The sequence below is a fragment of the Enhydra lutris genome, unplaced genomic scaffold (assembly GCF_002288905.1).
Source record: "Enhydra lutris kenyoni isolate GAN:26980312 unplaced genomic scaffold, ASM228890v2 scaffoldscaffold15, whole genome shotgun sequence".
Taxonomy (NCBI): Eukaryota; Metazoa; Chordata; class Mammalia; order Carnivora; family Mustelidae; genus Enhydra; species Enhydra lutris.
In genome coordinates, this window is record NW_019154099.1 from 17,527,201 (window position 1) to 17,550,257 (window position 23,057).

The following is a 23,057-nucleotide window of genomic DNA, read 5'->3' on the forward strand; positions in this document are numbered from 1 at the left end:
AACTGTATTCAACTGTTGCTGATACTGAAGTCTGATAAATATTGTCCTTAGTTATTTACTACCACAGAGCTCTCCACTTAAGGGTTAGGTTATGTATGTTCATGACCATTTGTTCCATGAATTACATGTGATGACAAAGCTTGAGATCCTCAGAATAGTTTTTACCAGATAATGTCTTGATTTCTATGAGATCTTTGAGGCTTTAAAAACAAGTGGATTCTATTTCTTCTTGTTAATAACTGTTTTAAAATCATCTTTTTTTCAAAATAGACCGATGATATTGATGCTTTCCACTGATTTTGCTGTTGCATATATCAGCACATGGTGAATATCCCGAGCTTTAAAAATGTGGACAACGTGAAACCATTTCAGACTTATTTTCTAATTTGTTCTAAGTATTCGAGAATGGTCTTTACTCCTGTTGAGAGTACTTTATCCCTTGCCGCATATGCAAAGAGATGGGATGGGACTCAGTATCTATGCTTTTATTTTAGGATAAATCTCAGTAATGAGATGGTTCCTTCCACTATTTCTTCTAACAAACAATTGGTAGGGGTATAAACATTTCCTCTCTGGTTTTTGTAAAATGGATCATGGTGTACTGTTTGCCTTAAGTCTAATAATATTTAGCCTATTACAGACAAGTTCTTTTAAGATTAAATTAAACTAAATTAAACAACTCATTTGATCTTTAACTAGATGGTTAACAAAAAAGAGCATTGTTTATATGCATTATGATAGCTCATAAAGATGTAAAATTTCTAGGATTATTACTGGTCAGATATCTTTTTGTGTACTGAAACTTAATTTTGCACATAGTGTATCTTTGCAATGCATTGTCAAAGCTCGGAGGGAAAAATGACAGATCTTTTCTTTGTACAGCATATTGTGTACAGCATGAGAAGGTACTTTCATAACTCTTATTTACAAATTTCTGAGGTGTGATTTTTATTGTCCACATTGTGGGGTTTTTTTTGTTTTGTTTTGTTTTGTTTTTAATGGGGAAACTGAAGTTCATTTGTCAGTAAGGTAAAAAGTGACAGCCTTGGACCTGGTCTTCTGACCTCTTACCTATACGTAATCTATTTGCACTGTATAGCCAGTGTCTCCTGAAAAAAAAGTGTTTGTATGAGTGTGTTTTGAAGAACTTGACCAGATTCAGGACTAAATTTGAGTTTGGGGAAGGAGCTTCAGTGTGTTTTAACTCTTTTTTTTTTTTCTCTCCTCCTTTCTTTAGCCTGAATACACCACCTGGAACTAAAGTGAAGCTCTCAGGCATTGTGGATATAAAAAATGGATTCCTGCTCTTGAATGACTCTAACACTACAGTTCTTGGTGGTGAAGTAGAACACCTTATTGAGAAATGGGAGTTACAGAGAGTAAGTGTAAACTAAGAAAAATGGCTTGAACTTTTAATAAAACTTCACTTTTTTTATTGCATTCTGTGTTTTAAGGAGATTGTCCCATAATGAACAGTAAAACTAATCTCTTGTGTCAGAGTTGAATCAAATGGAAGACAGTGATCTTTACAGAAAACTATCTACCTTTATCTAAGTATATTCTTTGTCTTGAGCAGATGTCATTTTTCAGTATTTACTACATTTTATTACATATTTTAAAAAGTAATTCTTTACTGACAAGTTTTCAAAACTCCCAAGATACCATTTCTAAACTATGTATAATGTATCTGTGTATAATTATGCAAAAAAAAGTGTTTGTGAATATACATGTATATAATGTGTATTTGTCTTAATGTACAACCACGCATATATACAACTGAAAGCAAGTTGTATGTATAGATTTTCACATTAATGGAGAGATCATTATTACGTTGTCTTCCTAGGCATGTTAATTGGTGTTTTCCCCATTTATATTGGTGATATCTTCATTCTCCTAGTCATCTAGGTTATCTAATGATTTTTGTCTCTGGTTTGCTTCCAGCAATGAATTCTATAGATCCACTGCAGTCAGACCTTAAATTGGTCCTTTGCTCTCCAGGTCCATTGCTGTTGCTATAGTTTGTTTTTGTTGGTTTGTTTGTTTGTTTAGCCTATTTTTTAAATTTTTAAAAATATTCACAACTCGATTACTTTAAGTCTTTTGCATCTCTCGCCTGAACTATTGCAGTAGCCTTTTCGCTGGTCTCTCCATATACCCTTTCACCATCTTCTAATTTATTGCATTTATTTCTTCAAGATTATCTTCCTTCAGCATCACTCAGAACACAACATACCCTGCTTTTATTTCAAATGCCTTAATTTGGCATTCGAGGCTGTTTACAATCTAGCCCTGGTTCCAGTTTTCCTTTTTAACTTTCTAAATTATTTTACATGGATTTTGTTCTAGCCAAATGGAACTACTTACTCTTTCTTTGATTCTCTATGCTTTCCTGAGTTATACTTTTGGGGGGGAAAGCTTTTCCCACATTTATATTATTTATCTTGTTTTCTTTCTCCTGATCCCTGCATGGCCAAATTGTCCCCACACTTTTATACCCTGGTCAAATGCTTGCTTCTTTACCAAGTGAAGTAGTTTCTCCTTATGAAATTCTTGGACCATTTTATTTGTATCAGGAAGCATATTATTTTTTACTTAACACTAAAATTATGTTTACTTAACTTCTTTAATAGATTGCAAGCTTTTTGAGGTCATAATTGTTTGTGCCTTTTTTCAATTCTTTGAATTTTATTGAACAGTCTGTAGTATTGTGCTGGACTCTTGAATCAGTATACCATCTAATCCTCCTGACAGTCTTATGAGGGAATATTATGTCCATGTAGATTAGAAAATGGACTTAAAGAACTGTTAAATAATGTATTTTATGATTAGAGAGCTAGTAGGTGATAGATCTCAGACTTCCGGTATCTCTAAAGCAGAGCCCTGATCCTTACATACGAAAAACATTATAACGAATGATTGTGGAATGAGTAAGCTACAAAGCCCATAAAACTAACTACTCTTTGATAAAATTGATGTTCTTATGCTACCCTCAAATCTTGCCTGTTACCTAGAATGAGCCAAGGGGCCTTAGCAATAGAAGCTTTTGCTATTTTATGATATGTTATTCTTTTCTATTTTCATAGTTTGAAAGTGCCTCTTTTCGGGAAGTAAATAGTAAAGAAATTTAGGGATATTTTTTATTCCTTAGGATTCATTACTTATGATAGTAATGTGCTACATTTAGGCCTGCAGTACTATGCAGTATAAGATAATGTTCCATAACTGCATTGTTTAGCTTAAAATGTTCAAAAGCAAGTAATTCAGAAGTGGCTTGATACTTTTACATAAATAGCCACGTTTATGAACTTTGAATTTCCTAGAGAAATCCCGCCCATTTCATATCGCTCTATTCACAAGTTAATAAATTATTTTTTTTATTATTAGAGATTTAAAAAAATGTGGTAAGATGCTTTCAAGTCAGACCAGTACCTTAAATTATTTACCCAACCCCAGCTGGCGAACTACTTCACTAACTATAAGTCAGTTAAACATTTCTAGAAACTTCCTCACCCCTAGAATATACACTACATATGCATACACACACACAGTAGTAGTTTGATAGTTGTCCTTGTAATGTTTTATTATATTGTGTTTGCATTTTGTTTCCTGAAAGCTGTGTTATTTTTCTTGTTAGGAGGCAATAAAAATTTACATTAAAAAGCGTTAAAAAACATCTTAATATGATTATAGTTCTCTTTGGTTTCATAGTTGTTGTTGCTGTTTTGGTTTGGTAACCATAGTGATGTAGAAACCATGGAGAATTCAGTTACTTAAGCATCTGGCAGGTGGTACACTTAGAAATTAGATGTACACAAAGAAACCATAAACCATAGAGTTAATTTTGAAAGAGGGCCCTAACTGTTTTATAAAATAAATAGGGGACATTGGGCAGTATTTATTTATTTATTTAAGATTTTATTTATTTGACAGAGAGAGAAACAGTGAAAGAGAGAACACAAGCAGGGGGAGTAGAAGAGGGAGAAGCAGGCTCCCAGCTGAGCAGGTCCTGGCTCTATCCCAGGACCCTGAGATCATGAACTAAGTGGAAGGCAGAAACTTAATGACTGAGCCACCCAGGTGCCCCACTGGGTAGTACTTAAACCATGTGCAGGTGTTATAGCTATAACAAATTGGTAATAGATAGGTGATGAAAAGAAAAAAAACTCAAACCTCAAAATGTTTTGTATGTTGGACAAAGACAAGTTTAGAGATTTCTAAACCAAATGTAATTTACCAAGCAATGTCGTTTCTGTAACATTTTAGTGTCCCTCAGCCTGTTCCCATGACAGATCTGGGTTAGTTATTTTCTTTGGTATGTATGTATGGTAATGTATACATAACATAAAATTTGACATTTTAACCATTTTAAGTGTAAAATTCAGTGGCTTTAAATACATTTATGTTGTTAATACAACTATCACAACCATCCATATCTAGAATTTCTGTCTTCCAAAACCTGGACTGTATACCCAAGAAATAAATTCACAACCCTCCTACAGCCACCCCTGGTCTCTGGTAGTCACCATTCTACTTTCTGTCCTTATGAATTCAACTACTCTAGGTACTTCATATAAATGGAATCATAGGATATTTGGTCTTTAGTGTCTGACTTATTTCACTTGCATAATGTTTTCAAGGTTCAGCCATGTTGCAGAATGTGTCAGAATTGTCTGGCTTTTTAAGGCTGAACACTATGCCATTTGTGTGTGTGTGTACACACATTTTCCTCATTCATCCATGGATGGACATTAGAGTTGTTTCTATTGGCTAATTGTGAACAGTGCTGTTATGAACTTGGTTGTGCAAATATCTTTTCAGGTTTCTGCTTTCAGTTCTTTTGGACATGTAACCCAGAAGTAGAATTACTGAGTCATAGGGTAATTCTGTGTTTAATTTTTAGAGTAACTGCCATATTGTTTTCATCAGTGATTATACCATTTTATATTCCCATTAGCAATGCACAAGAGATCTGATTTCTCTACATCCTTGCCAATCATTTTTATTTTATCTTATTTTTATAATAATCATCTTAATAGGTGTGAAGCGAAATCTCATTGTAGTTTTGATTTGCATTTCCTTAATTCTTAGTAATATTTAGTAGCCTTTCATAGGCCATTTGTTTATCTTCTTTGGAGAAATGTTTAAGTCCTTGTCCTTTTTTTAACTGGTTTGTTTAGTTTTTTTATCATATGAATTCTTGGTATTTTCTGGATATCAGTTCTTTAACAGATGTGTGACTTACAAATATTTTTTCATATTTGTGAGTTGCCTTTTACTCTGTCAGTAGTGTTCTCTGATGCATAAAAGTTTTTAATTTTCATGAAGTTTAATTTCATGGTTTTTTCTTTTGTTACCTATGCTTTTGGTGTCACATCTAAGAAATCATTGCTAAATCCAGGGTCCTGAAACTTCGCTTCTCTGTTTTCTTTTAAGACTTTCATGGGTTTGAATTTAGTATTTGATCCATTTTAAATTAATGTTTTATATGATACAAGTTAAGGGTCCAATTTCATTGTTTTGCATGTGGATACCCATTTTCCCAGCACCATTTCTCTCCTCCCAATGAATGGTCTTGTCCACCCTCATCAGAAATTATTTGACCATATATGCAAGCAGGGGTTTATGCTGGGTCCCTTATTCTTTTATTCCATATGTGTGTCTTTATGCCAGTACCATGCTATTTTGATTATAGTAATGTGTGGTAAGTTGTATAATTGAGAAATGTGAGGCCTTTTTCAGATAGTTATGGCTATTCACAGTCCCTTGAGATTCCATATGAATTGTAGGATGAATTTTTCTATATCTGCAAAAAAAACTTTTTGGGGTTTTGATAGGGATTGCATTGAATCTCTAGACCACTTTGAGTAATATTGACATCTTAACAATATTCTTTCAATCCATGACCACAAGGTATCTTTACATTTACTGTTATCATCTTTAATTTCTTTCAGCATTTTTTATAGTTTTCAGTCTATAGGTTTCTTAAGTTTATCCCTAAGTATTTTTGATGCTATTATAAATGGAAGCTTACAACTTGCTCTTGTTTTTCATTCATTCTGGTTCCCAGTAATGACTTTGGGGAATTCATATGTTGGTTTCTGGAGCCTCTTTTCTCTGCAGGTCCCTCTTTTACAAAACTCTGCCCTACAACTTCAAGTTGCGTCAGCCTGCCTGTATTATGAAATTCATTTTCTCAATGTTACTCTCTGTGCTCTCTATCGGCATCATATTTCTGAGCAAAAATGCTGAGTTCATCATTTTGTTTTTTTTCTTTCTTTCTTTCAGGGATTATAGTCCTGCAATACTTATTGTTCTATGCCTTAAAACATTGTTTCTTGGGGCGCCTGGGTGGCTCAGTGGTTTAAAGCCTCTGCCTTCAGCTCAGGTCATGATCTCGTGGTCCTGGGATCGAGCCCCGCATCGGGCTCTCTGCTCGGCAGCGAGCCTGTTTCCTCCTCTCTCCCTCTCTGCCTGCCTCTCTGCCTCCTTGTAATCTCTGTCAAATAAATAAATAAAATCTTAAAAAAAAAAAAAAAGTTGTTTCTTACATCTTGTCCAGATTCCTACTTGTTTCTAGAGGGAGATGAAGTCTGACTTTTGTGCATTTGTCAGGATGAGAAGTAGAAATCCTATGTTTGAATTCTATAATGTATACTGAGAGATGGCATTATTAGCAGCTTATTTGAGCTTTTTGAGGAAATTATAGTGTAAATTGAAATGATTGATGTTTAAATAATCCTATTCTTATATCTAAACTGAAGCTGGGAAAAGACCCTAGATAATTGTATGCATTTGCTGTTTTTTTAAAGTAGTTTAAAATCTTAAGCATAGCTTGTAAAGAAATATGAAATTCTTATACAGTTCAAATTACTCTGCTTAATCAACTGAATAATATTACTGCCTTTACTCTTAGCATTCTTTTTTTAAAGATTTATTTATTTATTTGAGAGAGAGAGAGAGAGAAAGCGTGAATGGGGGGAGTGGCAGAGAGAGAGAGAAACTCAAGCAGACGCCCCACTGAACACGGAGCCCAATGTGGTGCTCCATCTTATAAGTTGGACCATCTCTTAAGTTGGACACTTAACCAACTGAGCGACCCAGGCACCCCTAGTCTTAGTATTCATTATATAAATTACCTAAAATGCATAGCATTCTTTATACAATTTGGGAACTCTAGAACATGTTTGAAAAGTGCACATGATGATTTTTTTAAAACTTCTTTGCATCCACTATTTAACAACATATTTTAAACATAGCAATTTCTAATGATAATTATTAAAGGTGCACAAAAAATTTAAAGTTGAAAAGATGTATTAAATGACAACTAGTGCTTAACAGACATTTGTTAACACCTCAAAAATAAAACAGATAAGAGGAGTTGACTGAAAGGAGTCCTTCAGATGATTCCTTGTGATGTTTTCGAAAGATTTTATGATGTGAGAAATTGTTTTACTAGGAGGATCTTTTTTCCCCATTTTTATAATGCACTGTTATCTCTCTAGTCTTAAATGCAAGAAGGAGATAAAGGAAACCGAAATTGGTGGGGTTTGAAAGCTTATTTTTATTAAAGAACAGTGGGCTAATTACTTCTTCAAAGTATAAATTGATTTGAAAAACAAGACTTTATTGAGGGAATTTTACCATAATTTAAAGTAACCTCCATATCAGAAACTATAATAATATGATCTCTTTAAATAATTAGAAATCACTTTTATCGTAAGTATCCCTAAGAACTGTTGCTAATCACACTTTGACACCAACAGTATGAACTTTCCACACCTAGCAATTCTCTGCTTCTCTATAGATACCACAGGGATATCCTAAAATTTAATTCAATTTTGACACTACCTGGAGTTAGTACAGACCCCACAGCTTAAGGACTCAATCTCACAAAATTAGTCCACCACTTCAGATGCCAGTTGCAAATAGTGGGTCCCCAGGTTGCCCACACTTCAGTCCAGAGTGGTTACAAATTGGGGATACTCATGACTCCCTGCTCAGTTTTGATAATTTGCTATAATGGCCCACAGAATTCAGGGAAATGCTTTACTTACTATTACAGGTTTATGATAAAGGATATTACAAAAGATACAAATGAACAGCCAGATGAAGAAGAAGTACAAGGTCTAGAAGGGTCCCTAGCTCAGGAGTTTTGTCCTTCTAGAATTGGGTGTGTTCTACCCTCCCAGCACATGGATATGTTCACCGGTCTGGAAACTCTCTGAACCTCATTGTTTAGGGTTTCAGAGGAGACGTGTTATATAGGCATAATTGACTAAACCACTGGACATTGGTGATTAGTTCTTCTAATTTAAATTACTCTAAGAAGGTCTTCTACCTTCCTTTTTGTTGTTTTGTGTGTGTGTGTGTGTGTGTTTTTAATTTTTTTTTATAAACATATAATGTATTATTAACCCCAGGGGTACAGGTCTGTGAATTGCCAGGTTTACACACTTCACAGCACTCACCATAGCACATAGCCTCCCCAATGTCCATAACCCCACCACCCTCTCCCTACCACCACCACCCACACCGCTCCGGGCAACCCTCAGTTTGTTTTGTGAGATTAAGAATCTCTTATGGTTTGTCTCCCTCCCAGTCCCATCTTGTTATCTTCTACCTTCTAATCACATTATTGGTGCCTCTAGCAACCAGCCCCCATCCTGGAGCTACTGGGGGGACCCATCTATAGCTGTCTCATTAGCATAAACTCTGGTATCCTCAAAGAAGCTTATTATGAGTAACAGAAAATGCTCCTCTCACCCCTATCACTCAGGAAATTCAAAGAGTTTTAGGAGCTCTGTTCCAGGAACTGGGGAAGAGGACCAAGTATATATATATATATATATATATTTTTTTTTTTTTTTTTAATCATACCATCACAAGTATGTTGTTTGCTAATAGTTTTTACATCTATTTTATGTCTAAAAATTTATTTTGAAGATCATTTCCAGGTAATGTTTTCTGTCAGATTATAGTTTAATATGCTTTAAAGTAAAATTCTTATTACCAATGTTTGTTGTCTTGAATTTACCCCTTGTTGAGGAGGATTTTGTTTTGTTTTGTTCTTTTTAACTAGTTAAGTTTTCCTTTTATGGGAGCAGGTTAATAGGTGCTTCTGAAAATTGTATTTGAATGTGTAGTTTAGTATGGGGAGGTGAGAGGAGAACGTTTGCCTAGTTATTGCCTAATTACATAAAATATGTAGTTTGAAATAATTTATAGAAGGCTTTTTTCCTGTTCTGTATAATCTACTAAAGTAAGTGGATTCCTGGTACATTGTAAATGGTATAATTTCTCTTTTGTGACTCACTTTTCTCACAGAGCTTGTCAAAACACAATAGAAGTAATATTGGAACTGAAGGTGGACCACCTCCTTTTGTGCCTTTTGGACAGGTAATGACTTTAATGTTGGCAGATGAATTTTAATTAGCAAAAAATTGTTTTTCATTTGTATTCAAACTTGTTTAGTTTTATGCTGAACTGTTCATTTAGAGGTCATGGGAATTATGTGGAAATATATTAAATACAGAAATTTAGTAATTGTGGAGTTTCTTAATTAAATTGTTGGTGTAGATTCTTTTCCCAAGAGCTTGTTAACCCAAAGATTGAAACAATTAAGAGGCACACCTGAAGAGCAGCAACTTAGAACTAATTAAGATAGGATGGGGCGGCTTTTTTTTTTTTTTGGAGAGAGAGAGAGAGAAAGAAAAAAGAAATTCAAAATTAAGAGGACAAATGTATGCTGTAATTTCCCACTTTGTCATGGAAACACAAGAGAGAGAAAATGAAGGTGTCAACAGAAGGATGAAACATAAACGTGAGAATGCAGAGGCAGGGAAGGGCCTCATTGCACTTCAGTGGGACCTGCTGTCCCAGCTGTCCTTCCCTGGATTCTGTTCTTCTGCCTTGATCCAAATACCCATCTCAGGCGAGAACTTAATATCATTTCTATTTGGTGCTTATTTCTTTAACCACAGCAGCCCTGATCCTTCTCTCATAAACGCTTAAAGTGTGCCACTTCCTATTTTTCAACCCAGCTTCTGCAAAATGTTACACTGAAGTAGCACCTTGGCTGGCAGGTATCTTGGGTCATCCTGATTGTACTCAGTGTCAAATTGTATTCACAACAGTCTCCCGCAGCCTTTCCCTACTTTATCCCTGCTGAGTATGAGAATAATGCCTGTGGCAGCTTTTTCTGTACTTCATGATGGCACCAGCATTTAGCTGTTAGGAATCTGCCTTGCATTTGCTCTTTATTTTTCTTCGAGCGTGCTAGCTCAGAGTGAAGATGAGTTGGGGACACAACAGGTAGGAAATAGAGCTACATCATAACAGTTTTGTTTTGGTTTGGTTTGTTGTGAAAAAAAAAAAAAAAACATCTGGCTGATCAGCAGATAAATGGGTAGAGTCAGTTGACTGGCATCCTTTTCCAAAAATATTTTTGTAGGGTCAACTCAAAATTAAAGTCATTCGTGCATCATGACTATTTTGAAAATACTTTAAAAATATGCCAATTTTACCATGCTTTGGAGCCAGGCATGGTCAAAATGAAAGGAGGCATGATGCCCTATAGTCTGACCCATGTTGATGCTGTTCTCTCTTCTACCAATATAGTAAACCTTCAGAATGGAAACAGAGCATAAGCAGTCTAATAATTGGCATTTGAATTTAATAAATACATGTTTGCAAGAATTTGCTTTCCTCTTAAACATTTTGGTGATAATATTTCTTTCATGAATTGCTGAGAGAGACTTATAATCTATTTTCAAGATTATGAAGAGTGTATTTTAGTTTTTTAAATTAGGAAATATAATAAAAGTTATGGTTTCGATCATATTATTTTTTATTAAGTCCATTCTGAAAAAATCTTATTCAGTTTATCTTAGCCTTGTACATGAATTAAAGATAGATAATGCTGGATGTATTCTGGTATCAACAGGATATATTTATATTGCTGAAAATCTGTATTTGTTTAAGGTATTTGTTTGAGAGCATGTTTTCCTTTTTATTATTAAATTGAGACAAGGTTCATTTTATAGGATTTCTACTGCGAGGATTAGAAGGGAGAGTAGAACTTGGGGCTTACTTTTAGGCAGTGATAGCTTTCTTAATTTATCTTATGAAACTAAAAATCAAAAACTTTGTAGCCTGATTGAGAGAACAGGTACATTTTTAGTTTTTGGTTTATAAGTTCAGAGACAGCTCTTTATATTTAAAATAACCATACTACTTAAAATAATCCTCAGATGCATATTGTGGCATAATACAGAAATCAAACTCTTAATAAAAAACTGACCTTATCTCTTCTTGTACAGTAGTACAGACTGTTTGAAATTTATAATTGTTTCAAGTTTCAGTTGTTTCAAATGCAACTTAAATCTCTTGGTTCAATGTGTATTTTAAATATGTGCCCTATTTTAGATAGCCACATTTTTATGTAGCTCTACATTTTATTTAACTGTTACATTTATTTAAAAGTCAATTTAATCACTTTTCTACTTTTTTTTTTTAATCTGTGAGAAAGAATTACAGTTTTATGAGCTCTCAGTTGTCAGTGACACAAACGGTTCTTTTAAGGTATTACTTTCTTATGAAAAACTTTAATCTCTTTTGGAAATACTGAAGTGTTTTGTTTTTATTTATTATTACCAGAAGTGCATATCTCATGTCCAAGTGGATAGTAGAGAACTTGACCGAAGAAAGACATTGCAAGTTACGATGCCTGTCAAACCTACAAATGATAACGATGAATTTGAAAAGCAGAGGACTGCTGCTATTGCGGAAGTTGCAAAGAGCAAAGAAGTAAGAAACTAAATCATTATAAATTTCTCTTATTTCTTGTCAGTATGTTCTATTTAGGTTACTCAGAATCATTATTGTCTTTTCATGTAAGGTAACTAATTCAACAAACTTTTGACATTCTTCTTGAATATTTTATCAATAGAAATGCCACAGTAACTAATGGAGTCTTAAGCTTACACATTTTGCTCCTGTGTTCTTTTTCTTAATCTCCTTGACAATTCTTTTTTTTTTCTGTGACAGGGAGAGTGAGTTAGAGAGGGAGCATGAGTCATGGGGTGGGATGGGGGGAGGAGCTGACAAGGGAGAGGGAGAAGCAGACTCTCTGCTGAGCAGAGAGCCTGATTCAGGATGCAGGACTGGATCCCAGGACTCCAGGACTCCAGGATCACGACCTGAGCTGAAGGCAGACACTTAACCCACTGAGCTACCCAGGCGCCCTCTCCTTGATAATTCTTGCTAACAGACTATACTTTTCTCTCCTGCAATGTCTTTCCATCATATGTCACTTGTAGAGTCCAAGAGCACAAGCTCTGGAATCAGACAGCCCAGAAGCATATCCTGCTGTTAGATTACTTAGTTTTTTGTGCCTTATTTTCCTTCATCTATGAAAAGAGGATAATAATGGTACCCACTTCATAAGGTTGCTGTGAGAATTAAATTGATAATCTTTAAAACATTTAGAATCCTGCATGGCACAGATCAAATTTTCCTTCACTAAAAGCACTCAATAGATGTGACTATTGCTATTCTTCAGTATTTCCTATGTGCTAAGGTACATTTAAAAAAAAATCGCTTTTAATGATTCTGAAATTAATGCATTTTACATAGTTCATATAAAATAAATTTCTTCTTTCCCAAAAGGCTATTAAAATTATGGAGTTTAAAAAGAGTATACTGGGTATATATCAATTCCTTAATGATTATAGGAAAGTTGTTCTTTTGGTGCACATTTTTCTCACACAAACTTTCCTCCCAAAATTTTATTTGATATGGTTATAGCTATTTACTGGAATATAGTTGTACTGTAATATGCTTCATTTTTTTAAAGTCATAATTGATCACATTATACTTTCCATAATATTTGATAAATAAAGAATTCTAGTTTTCTGAAAAAACTTAAAACTTCTCAATTTGTATATGAGAGAGCTGCTGTTGGCTCAAAACTAACCAAACTTGCTTAGTGTTACTGGCAAATCTAGGACTAACCCTATGTGCATTATAGTAGATTACCCCTATATCTATATATCCTTCTATATAGGTAAGTATGCTTGCATGCACACGCGTGCACACACACACACACACACACACAGAGATTTATATTTAAATGTCTGAACAGCAAAATCATATAACACTGTAATTGTTCTGAAAAGATGTTTTGTGATATCTGTTTAAACACATGGATTTGGTGGAGTCTACTGCACATGATCAAGTCATGATTTTCATTTATTTTTTCCTTTATTCCTTAATCAGCAAATATCTTTTGAAAATCTATATGCTAGGAAGTGTTTTATATTTTATTGTGTATTTTTGAGAGAGAGAGAAAGAGAACGAGCACGGAGGGGTAAGGAGGGGCAGAGGGAGGGAGAGAGAGAGAATCTTAAGCAGACTCCATGCCCAGCCTGACACAAGGGCTCAATCTCATGACCCTGAGATCATGCATGACCTGAGCTGAAATCAAGAGTTGGACACTTAACCAACTGAGCCACCCAGGTGCCCCCTAGGGAGTGTTTTAAATGCTTAGGTTAAATCAATGAACAAAATAGACAAAAGATCCCCGCCCATATTAAGCTTATATATTTAGTAAAGGAGACAATTAGCACACTGATAAGTAAGTTAAGTGGTAGGTTAGATGTTGGTTAAGTGCTATAGGAAGAAAAAAGATAGAGTAGATTGGGAAGTTGGGAGTGCCAGTTGAGGGTAGGGTGCACTTTAAAATACAATGGTCAGGAGCACCTGGTCTGGGTGACTCAGTTGGTTTAGTGGCTACCTTCGGCTCAGATCATGATCCCACAGTTATGGGATTGAGCCCGCATCAGGTTTCTTGCTCAGCCAGGAGCCTGCTTCTCCTTCTCTCTCTGTCTGTGCGCCACTACGCCTGCTTGTGCTCTCTCGCTCACTATCTTTCTCGCTGTGTCAAATAAATAATAAAATCTTTTTAAAAAAATAAGTAAAATAGGATGGTCAGAAATTGAAAATTCTTTTAAAATTTTTTATAGTTTACATTCTAGTAAGGACACTAATATAAACATGCTAAATAAGTAAGTTGTAGATTTCAGTTTTAAATAGAGTAATTTGATTAGGTCTCAGGATGATGAGAATTGAGCCAAGACTTAAAGGAGGTAAGATAATTAGCTATATGGTAACATGAGAAGAAAAAGCCTTTGCAAACGTTCTAAAGCAAGAGTATATGTTCATGGAATAGAAAGGTAGCCAGTGGAAGCAGAGAGAACAAAGGGACCAGAGGTAGAATATAAAGTCAAGGGTGATAATGGAGGTCAGCTTATGTAGGTCTCTGTAAGTCATGTTAAAAACACTGACCTTTATGCAGAGAGAAATGAGAGCCTTTAGAGGGTTTTTAGTACAGTAGTAACATCAACTTTAAAAAGCTAATTCTGGCTGCTAGGTTCAGAGTGGATTTTAGAGAAAATTGAATCAGATGAGTAGGAAATTATTAAAGTAATCCAGGGAGGAAAAAATAATGATAGCCAGAATGATGATGGCAGCTGTATAGATGGTGCCAAGTGGTCAGATCCTGGAATTTTAAAAGTAGAGCTGTCATGATTTCTGAGATATTGAATGTGGTACATGAGAAGAGGTGTCATGAATAATTCCAAGTGTTTTGCCCTAAGAAGTTGGCAGGTTAGAGTTGCTTACTTAGAATTGGAGAAGACTATAGAGGAATGGGTTTGAGGATAAAGATTTGGTATTCTGTTTTGAACATACTAATGTTGAAGTGTGCCTGTGAGACATCCATGTGGCTTCATAGGCAGTGAGACAGGAGAGTATAATTGAAAAAGTAAGCTTTAGAAGAGATACACATTTGGCAGTTGTAGACATCTATGGATGCCTTTTGAAAATCATGAGGCCAAATGAGATCACCAAATGAGTGCTGAATGGAAGATAAAAGGGGTAACAAATGAACCCTTATAGCACTAGAGGTTGTGTGAAAAAAATTGAACCAGCCAAGGTGCAACCAGGAAGATAGGATCAAAACAAAAGAATTCAGAAATTGCATCATGGAGAAAGGGGTATTGAATGCGTCAAAAGCTTTTGAAAGATCATGTGAGATGGTCTAAGAAATAATGTAGAGTTGGGGGATTCATTTCCTCTAGATTCCTCTAGACATTCATGTGGATGGTAGTAAGATAAAATATACAGTGCTAAGAGAAAGTGAGTATGCAGATATTGGTGGGTGAGTTGATGTGGTGAAAATCTATGCAAGTTCTGTAATGATTATTTCATTTTTTTCAGTGAGGTAGTAAGCAAGGTCAGTAGTAACAATGGAGGAGAAGATGTTGGAGGTTTGAGGAGTAAGGGTAATATGTAAATTAGCAGTCTTGTAGATGGGGAAGATAGTTGGGCTAGGGAAATATAGTAAGATTGCTAGGGAGCATTAAGGGCCCACACCAGTGTCATGGTCATGGTGATTTCACGGATCCCTAAAATGTACAGTATGGACAAGATGGTGTCACTCATAAAGGACAACACCATTTACCTTATGAATAGTGTTTAAGTTGTGTTGTTTCTAGGTATTTATATGTTTAGTGAGTGGCAACTGTTATAAAACAGTGAAAAGCAATTCTGAAAATTTATCCTATCGTTTAATCCATAAAAATGGGAAGAAAATAATAAAGAAAAGCATCCAGAAGATGGGACTGCTTCACTAGTACCCAAAGAAAAAGTACTTTTGGAGTTATGGAATTTAAATTCCAGAAATATATTTAATTTGGAATACATCAGTGTCCAGAGTTCCCAGGTAACTATGTTTTAATATATTAAGCAAAACAGTAAATGTTGCCATGGATTGTGTTTACCATGTGCCAGTTACTAAATTGGTCACTTTATGCTGTTGGTGTCATTTAATTCTTACAATGTCCCAATTAGGTAGGTTTTCTCATCTATGTTTTAAGAATGAGAAACCTGTCTTGTGGAAGGTGGAAGTAACTTGCCTGAAGGCAGGAGATAGGAAGTGTTTGAGTTAAGATGTAGTCCCAGTCTTGTGACGTTCCAAAGCCTGTGTTAACTATACTACACCATCTCCCAGTCCAATTAACTTTAGATCACAACTATATAAACTCACATTTTTTCGTTATGGTTTTATAAGTGATGACCCTCAAGACATTGCAAATCTATTGCATAAAACAAAGAATGAATGGTCTTTGAAGATGTGGTTTTAGTTTTGGTTTAAATAAAATTTAAATATTGTGGTGTATCAACTCCTAATCAGTTATGTCGGTTATTAATATGTTGTCTAGTTAATGCTTATCCCATACTATTTTTTTATTTCTCAGGTTTTGTTTCTTTATATTTTCATCTGATTCAAAACAATTTCTCAGTGTTATGTAAATGTATATCTAGGATGTTTTCTTACTGTCATAATTTTAAAACATGTGTAAAACTATTATTATGACTAATAAAAAGCAACTGTTCACTTCTTCCTCTTTTATTAGATCTCTTAGAACTATAAAGATACTGTATAACCAGATGTTTAATTTGATATTGTACAAGTAACAACTTATGGGTTGCTTTTCAGTCATGATTTTATATCTTTCCAAACTCATGTTCTTTACATTCTAGTCTTTTCACTATAGTTTTAATAAAAATGAGATCAAATCTGATTTTCAGAGGTGATTAAACATAATTATTCAAGCAAATCAGACAAAATAAGAAATAATGGACTTTAAAGTTTTCATACATAGTTGGTAAGATGGCATATAATTAATGTAAGTAATAAATCAGTAATGAGAGTTTTAATCTAGTATTAAAATTCATATTATTTGTTTACTTTTTAAGATCATACAATCAGGGTCACCTGGGTTAAGCAGTCCGTGGATTAAGCATCTGACTCCAGCTCAGGTCATGATCTCAGGATCCTAGGATGGAGCGCCACTCTTAGCTCCCCACTCAGCGGGGAGTCTGCTTGTCCCTCTGCTCCTCCCCCACTCATGCACACGCGCTTTCTCTGTCTCAAATAAATAAAATCTTTAAAAAAAATTATATAACTATATTACTGGATTACAGACATAATGTAGCTGATTCCTAGACATGTTTAGTGCCTTGCTAAAGATAGACTTGCTATACAACCCAGGTCTCATGATATCAGTAAAGTATTATACCCAGAATTATTTTAATACCTTATCTCCATTATACTGGTACTATTTTATTTTCTTCTATATTGTTGTCTACTTAAGTTTATTCTGATGACTTGCCTAAAAGACTTAAAGATTTCAATTAATGTAATTTTTTTATTGCTTCATCTGGACTTGTAGAAAGAAGAGATTATGGCTAGTAGGTATTTGTTTAAAAAGAATTAGTTAACATTTTATTTTTTTCATGTAAAACATAATCAAGAAGGTTTTAGGTACTTCAGTTTTACTAGGTGTTTTTTGTTGTAGATTAGTCTTTAGAGCTATTTTTAAATGTTATTTACTTACATCTCTTTTGTTTTTCTCTTATCACAAGACCAAGACATTTGGAGGAGGTGGTGGTAGTGCCCGAAGTAATCTCAACATGAGTGCTGCTGGTAACCGAAATAGGGAAATTTTACAAAAAGAAAAGTCAACCAAATCTGAGGGGAAACATGAAGGTGTTTATAGAGAACTGGTAAGCTAAAGAATCAACCACAAAATTAATGTGTTCTTCCTTCCCTTGATGATTTTTCTGTTCTCTCTCATAACTACCACTGGCTTTGTTCAGTGTATTGTGAATAGATTTCACAATTCTAAGAAGGTTTTCATTAAGGATTATAGTTAATCTATAGAAAATTTGGATTAATTGAAAGATGATTTACTTAAAACCTCCATTTTACTTAAATTTCTAATGTCCAAATAACACCTTTTGGAATGGATTGATAAAAAGCCATCAAATTAAATAGAGGACATTTAATAGAGGTTATAGTCTCTAAGATGATGCACCAGGTTCATTCCTTCCCTTCCCCACATCTTTCTCACATTTTGTCTGAAGTAATTTTGTTTTGCTTTGCTTCACTCTGTGGGAAAAATGTATTAGAACAAGTTCATGTATATTATGGTCTCATTTGCAAAATATACCTGGATTTTTAAGATGAATGGTAGACATCAACGTTACTTCTGGTATGCTGCAGTGTCCTCAGATATAAGGGAACTGACAAGAATTCATTTTGCTCTGCCTTTAGAAGTTAAATGACTTTAGGTGATTTTATCTGTAGGGCACAGAATACTAAGACTGGCTTAAATAATAGGGATTTATTATTTCATATAACTAGAAATTTCATATAACTAGAAATATAACTAGTTATAAAGTTTGATAAATTCAGCAGTATAACAATGTTGAAGCGCTGGTGGGCATCTCTGTGATTTTTTTGGCTTTCTTCTCAGAGTTACAGGATTCTCTGTGTGTTAAAACTTCACACAAAAAGTTCAAAGGCAGGAAGGAAAGTGTATGGGTCTATTTTATCAGATAAGAAAATATTTTCTGAAATCTCCAGAAAATTCCATTTATGTCTTTTTGACTAGAGCTAGGTCACATGTCTGCTTCTAAATCAGTCATTGGCCAAGGAGAATGGGTTTATAAATGTGGGCCAAGCTGTCTCTCCCTTGAACATATTCAGGTTAGAGTAGATATAGTGAGCTGAAAAAATATGGTTCCTGACTAAAGAGGCCTTCAAACTTCAGTAAATTGAGAATACTTCTTTAGGGAATGTCTTGCCAGACAGAGAACATCAGAGACCAGCAGTTTGGGGTTGTGGTAAGGATTAAACACATGAAGAGAGTGACATCACAAAGATGGTAGAGTAGAGAGCTCCAGGAATTGGCCCCACCACCCAAACAACTGTTGAGCCGACAAGTACTCTTTGAAACAACTATTTTAAAACTCTGGAGCCTGGTAGTCAGACCCTTGAGCATCCAGAATAATGAGTGATGAAGAAATAGGCTGGTTACTGGCTGACCATGGCGATAATGGAACAGAGACTTCAAGGAATGTAATCCTTGCAAAGAAAGTCTGGAAAAGTCACCGAACAAACTCACAATGGCAGCTTTCATCTATTAGCAATAGCAGTCCCTGAAGAGGAGGGAGAATCCAATTTCCCAAATTATTGCCATTACACAGTATTCAAAATGTCCAATTCTCAACAACAGCAAAAAATTACAAAGCATATAAAAAATGAGCAAACTATGACCTATTCATAGGAAAAAAAGAAATGAGAGAAATCATCCCTGATGAAGCCGAGACATTGGACCTACTAAACAAAGGCTTTAAACTATCTTAAGTATGCTCAAAGGTCTGAAGGGAACCATTGACAAAGAACTAAAAGAAATCAAGAAAATAATATATGAACAAGTAGGGAACCTGAGCACTTGTTGTTATATTCAACTAATGAACCATTGAACACTACACCAAAAACTAATCCTGTACTATATGTTGGCTAACTGAATATAATAAGAAAAAAAAAGAGAAATTATAAAAGGAAACCAAATAGGATTACTGAAGCAGAAAAGTATAGTAGCTGAAATAAAAAATCTAATTAGCAGATTCAACATCAGATTGGAACAGGTAGGGGAAAGAATCGGTGAACTTTAATAAAGGGTATTGAAATTATTAGGTCTAAGATGCAGAAAGAGAGAAGAGTGAAAAAAAAATAGAGGCTAAGGGACTTACGGGGTATCATCAAATGTACCAACGTATACATTATGTATGGGAATCCCAATAGGAGAAGAGACAGAGGAACAGAAAGACTATCTGAAGAAATAATGGCCCCCAATTTCCCAATTCAATGAAATTATGAATCTACAAATCCAAGAAGTTCAGTGAACTCCAATAGGATAAACTTAGGGAGAGAGATACACCAAGACACATTATAATCAAGTTGCTGTAAGTTAAAGACAGAGAAATCCTGAAAGCCGTGAGAGAGGAGCAATTCATCAAATTCAATGGATCCTGAATAAGATATATGACCAATATCTGATCAGAAACTATGAAGCAAGAACTCAGTGGGGTGATACCTTGAAAGTTCTGAAAGGGGAAAAAAAAACCTGTTAACCAAGAACTATTATCCAACAAAGCTATTATTCAAAACTGAAGGAGACCATCAAAAGGACAATTTGAAATACCAGTGTAAATTTGAATGTACATAAATTATTCTAATGACTAAGTACCAAATTCTTTTGCATGTATATGTTCTTCCATTCCTTCTTTCTTGCATTTGTTACGGTAGTTGTGAAGTCAAAGAGTACTAGAGGCACAACTCCACATATCATATAGATTTTTTCTTAACTGTTGATATGAAAAAGCAGCAAGTGAGTGATGTATTAGTATGACATTTTTCCATAAGCAGGAGATGTATTTTTAGTTAAAAAACAGTGTATGGTTAAAAACTTATACCTTGTTTATTTATGGCCATCAGCACAGCTTTGCTCTTAATTTCTTATAGGTTGATGAGAAGGCTCTGAAACACATAACAGAAATGGGCTTCAGTAAAGAAGCATCGAGGCAAGCTCTTATGGATAATGACAACAACTTAGAAGCAGCACTGAATGTACTTCTTAACAGCAATAAACACAAACCTGTTTCAGGACCACCTCTGAGAGGTAGAATTCATTAAGCAATGTGCCAGATAATACTGGTTGCTTTTTTGGCTGGGGTTTGTCATGGGGGAGTGGGAGTTATAAATTCATTTCTATTTGTGGTAAGTGGAAGGAGCACCAATTTTGGAACCATGGAGACTTGTTTAACTTACTCTAATTTGTGTATAGTAGGTCTGATAATATTTAACAGGGTTGTGATAAGCAGTAGAGAAAATAGGATATGAAGTGAGTAGATCTATTCATAATTTCTAGAACTATGCCCCTTACATAAATGACTAGTCTGTAAACTTTTTAAAATTAACAAGTGCATAACTTTTACTTAGTGTTATTCTTTAGTCATTCAAGCCTTAATCCTATATTCTTTTAAAGGATAAGCATTTAAAGAAAAATTTTATAAAAATGATTTTTTTCTCTTAGAAGATAGGAGAACATGAACAAATTCAAATTTCCAAATAGATCATTTAGAGGAGTAAAGGTGTTAGTTAATATAATCATTTAAAGGAATGCCTGGGTGGCTCAGTCATTTGAGCATCTGCCTTTGGCTCGGGTCATGATCCCAGCGTCCTAGGATCAAGTCCCACACTGAGCTCCTTGCTCAGCATGGAGCCTGCTTCTTCCTCTGCCTGTTGTTCCTCCTTCTTGTCCTCCCTCTCTCTCTTTCTCTCTCTCTCTGACAAATAAATAAATAAATAAAATCTTTAAAATACGTATATTATCGTTTAAAAACTTTTTTAAAGATATAGAATATACAGAAAAATATGAAAAGAAATACAAAATCAAACTTAAGGTGACTGATGATTATATTTTAGTGTGTTTTCTCCTTTTGTTTTTGAATGCACAATAAATATATCTTGCTTTACTTCTTAAGGCAAAGGAAAAGGAAGGGGGAGAATAAGATCTGAAGAAGAAGAGGAACTGGGAAATGCAAGGCCATCGGCACCAAGCACATTATTTGATTTCCTGGAGTCTAAAATGGGGACATTGAGTGTGGAAGGTAGGCTAACTTAAAGTAGATTTCTTTTTAAAAGACCAAACTTTATTTGGAATTCTACAAAAAAAAAAAAAAAAAAAGGTTAATAAAGCAATTAACAATACAAACCTCTGTTGTGGGTGTTAAAAATTTTAGTTACAAATTTCCTGTTTGACAGAAGCACAGAATAAAATTTGAATTGTTAAATTCTGAAAATACTAAAAGGTAGCTTATTTTGCCCTCTAATTGTATGATGGGTGATATCACCAAACTCTTTCCCCCACCTTTACTAGATGACAGATTTAGCTATGAAAACAGTTATGTTGGAGAATTTATATTATATAATCTTATATGAGGTTTTGACTGTGAATCATCTATCTCTTCTTTCTCCATATATTATATATCAAATGAAAATGTTCACACAATGAGTCATTATGCTCTCACAATATGATGTGTTCCTTAATATGATATATTTTAGTGATTATCATAAATACTGAAAAGACAAGTACGTTAAATGTATATCTATTTTTCTAAGCATAGGATATAATAAATGTTTTCTAAAATAATATGTTTTTGAAATAGGACTCCAGAGGCACCTTGGTGGCTCAGTCATTTAACCATCCAACTCTTGGTTTTGGCTCAGGTTGTGAGATTCAGCCGTATGTTGGGCTCTGCGCTGGGCATGGAGCCTGCTTAAGATCCTCTCTCTCCCTCTGCCCCTTCCTCCAGCACCCCCTGCCCCCCAAAAATAAAATATGTTCCCAAAAAGCTAGGGAAATACACTTTCAAATTCAGTTTTCTCTTTTAGATATATTTTTAATTAAATGAAAGCCTGGAGATAAAATGTTTTGATAACAAATTCAGTGTCCAGATTTCATGAAAATGGAAGCCTATTGCTAGATTATAAAGAAAAGGCAGTGTATTTTGAAAAAAAAATTTTTTTCGATGTAGATGTGATTTGTAAGCAGACACATGTAACAGTAATATTTTCTTGGTTATAAAGCATAATGTAGTGGTTTTTCATTGCTGTTTAATAAATTGCCATGAAGCCAGTAACTTAAAACAATGCAATTTCATAGTTTCTATGGGCCAGGAGTCTAAGCAAACTTAGTTGAGGCCTTTGCTTAAGATTTCAGTTGGGGCTGTGACATTAGCAGAGGCTTAAGGTCCTCTTACACACTCACTGGTTGTTAGCAAAATTTAGTTCCTTATAGATTAAGATCGCAGTTCCCGTTTTCTTCCTTGATGTTGCCTGGGGAGGCTTTTAGCTCCGGGAAGTTGTCGAGTTCTTGCCACCTGACCCCCTCCACAAGCAGTTCACAACAGGTTTCTTTGCTTCTATAAAGCCAGCAAGAGACTCTGTACTACTTCTTCAAATCTCTGACTTCCTGATATTTTTATCACAACTTCCTTTATACTCTCCCAATCAGAACTTAATGTGATTTTCGCTTATCCTTCTGTTTCTGTACATTTGCTTTTGATTCCTGAGTGTCTCCAAA

The 23,057-nt window shown here is 34.7% G+C and overlaps 1 protein-coding gene across 2 annotated transcripts in view; it reads left to right on the top strand.

Annotated features, from left to right (window-relative positions):
- The window catches only part of LOC111146990 (tudor domain containing 3), a 161,581-nt gene that overhangs the window by 78,688 nt on the left and 59,836 nt on the right, over positions 1-23,057 (top strand). For both annotated transcript variants that reach the window (XM_022502811.1, XM_022502812.1), the window contains 6 exons: positions 1,238-1,379; positions 9,325-9,396; positions 11,656-11,805; positions 17,488-17,628; positions 20,435-20,591; positions 21,457-21,582. In XM_022502811.1, coding sequence (XP_022358519.1) covers positions 1,238-1,379; positions 9,325-9,396; positions 11,656-11,805; positions 17,488-17,628; positions 20,435-20,591; positions 21,457-21,582 — 788 coding nt within the window. The remainder of the gene's footprint in view (positions 1-1,237; positions 1,380-9,324; positions 9,397-11,655; positions 11,806-17,487; positions 17,629-20,434; positions 20,592-21,456; positions 21,583-23,057) is intronic.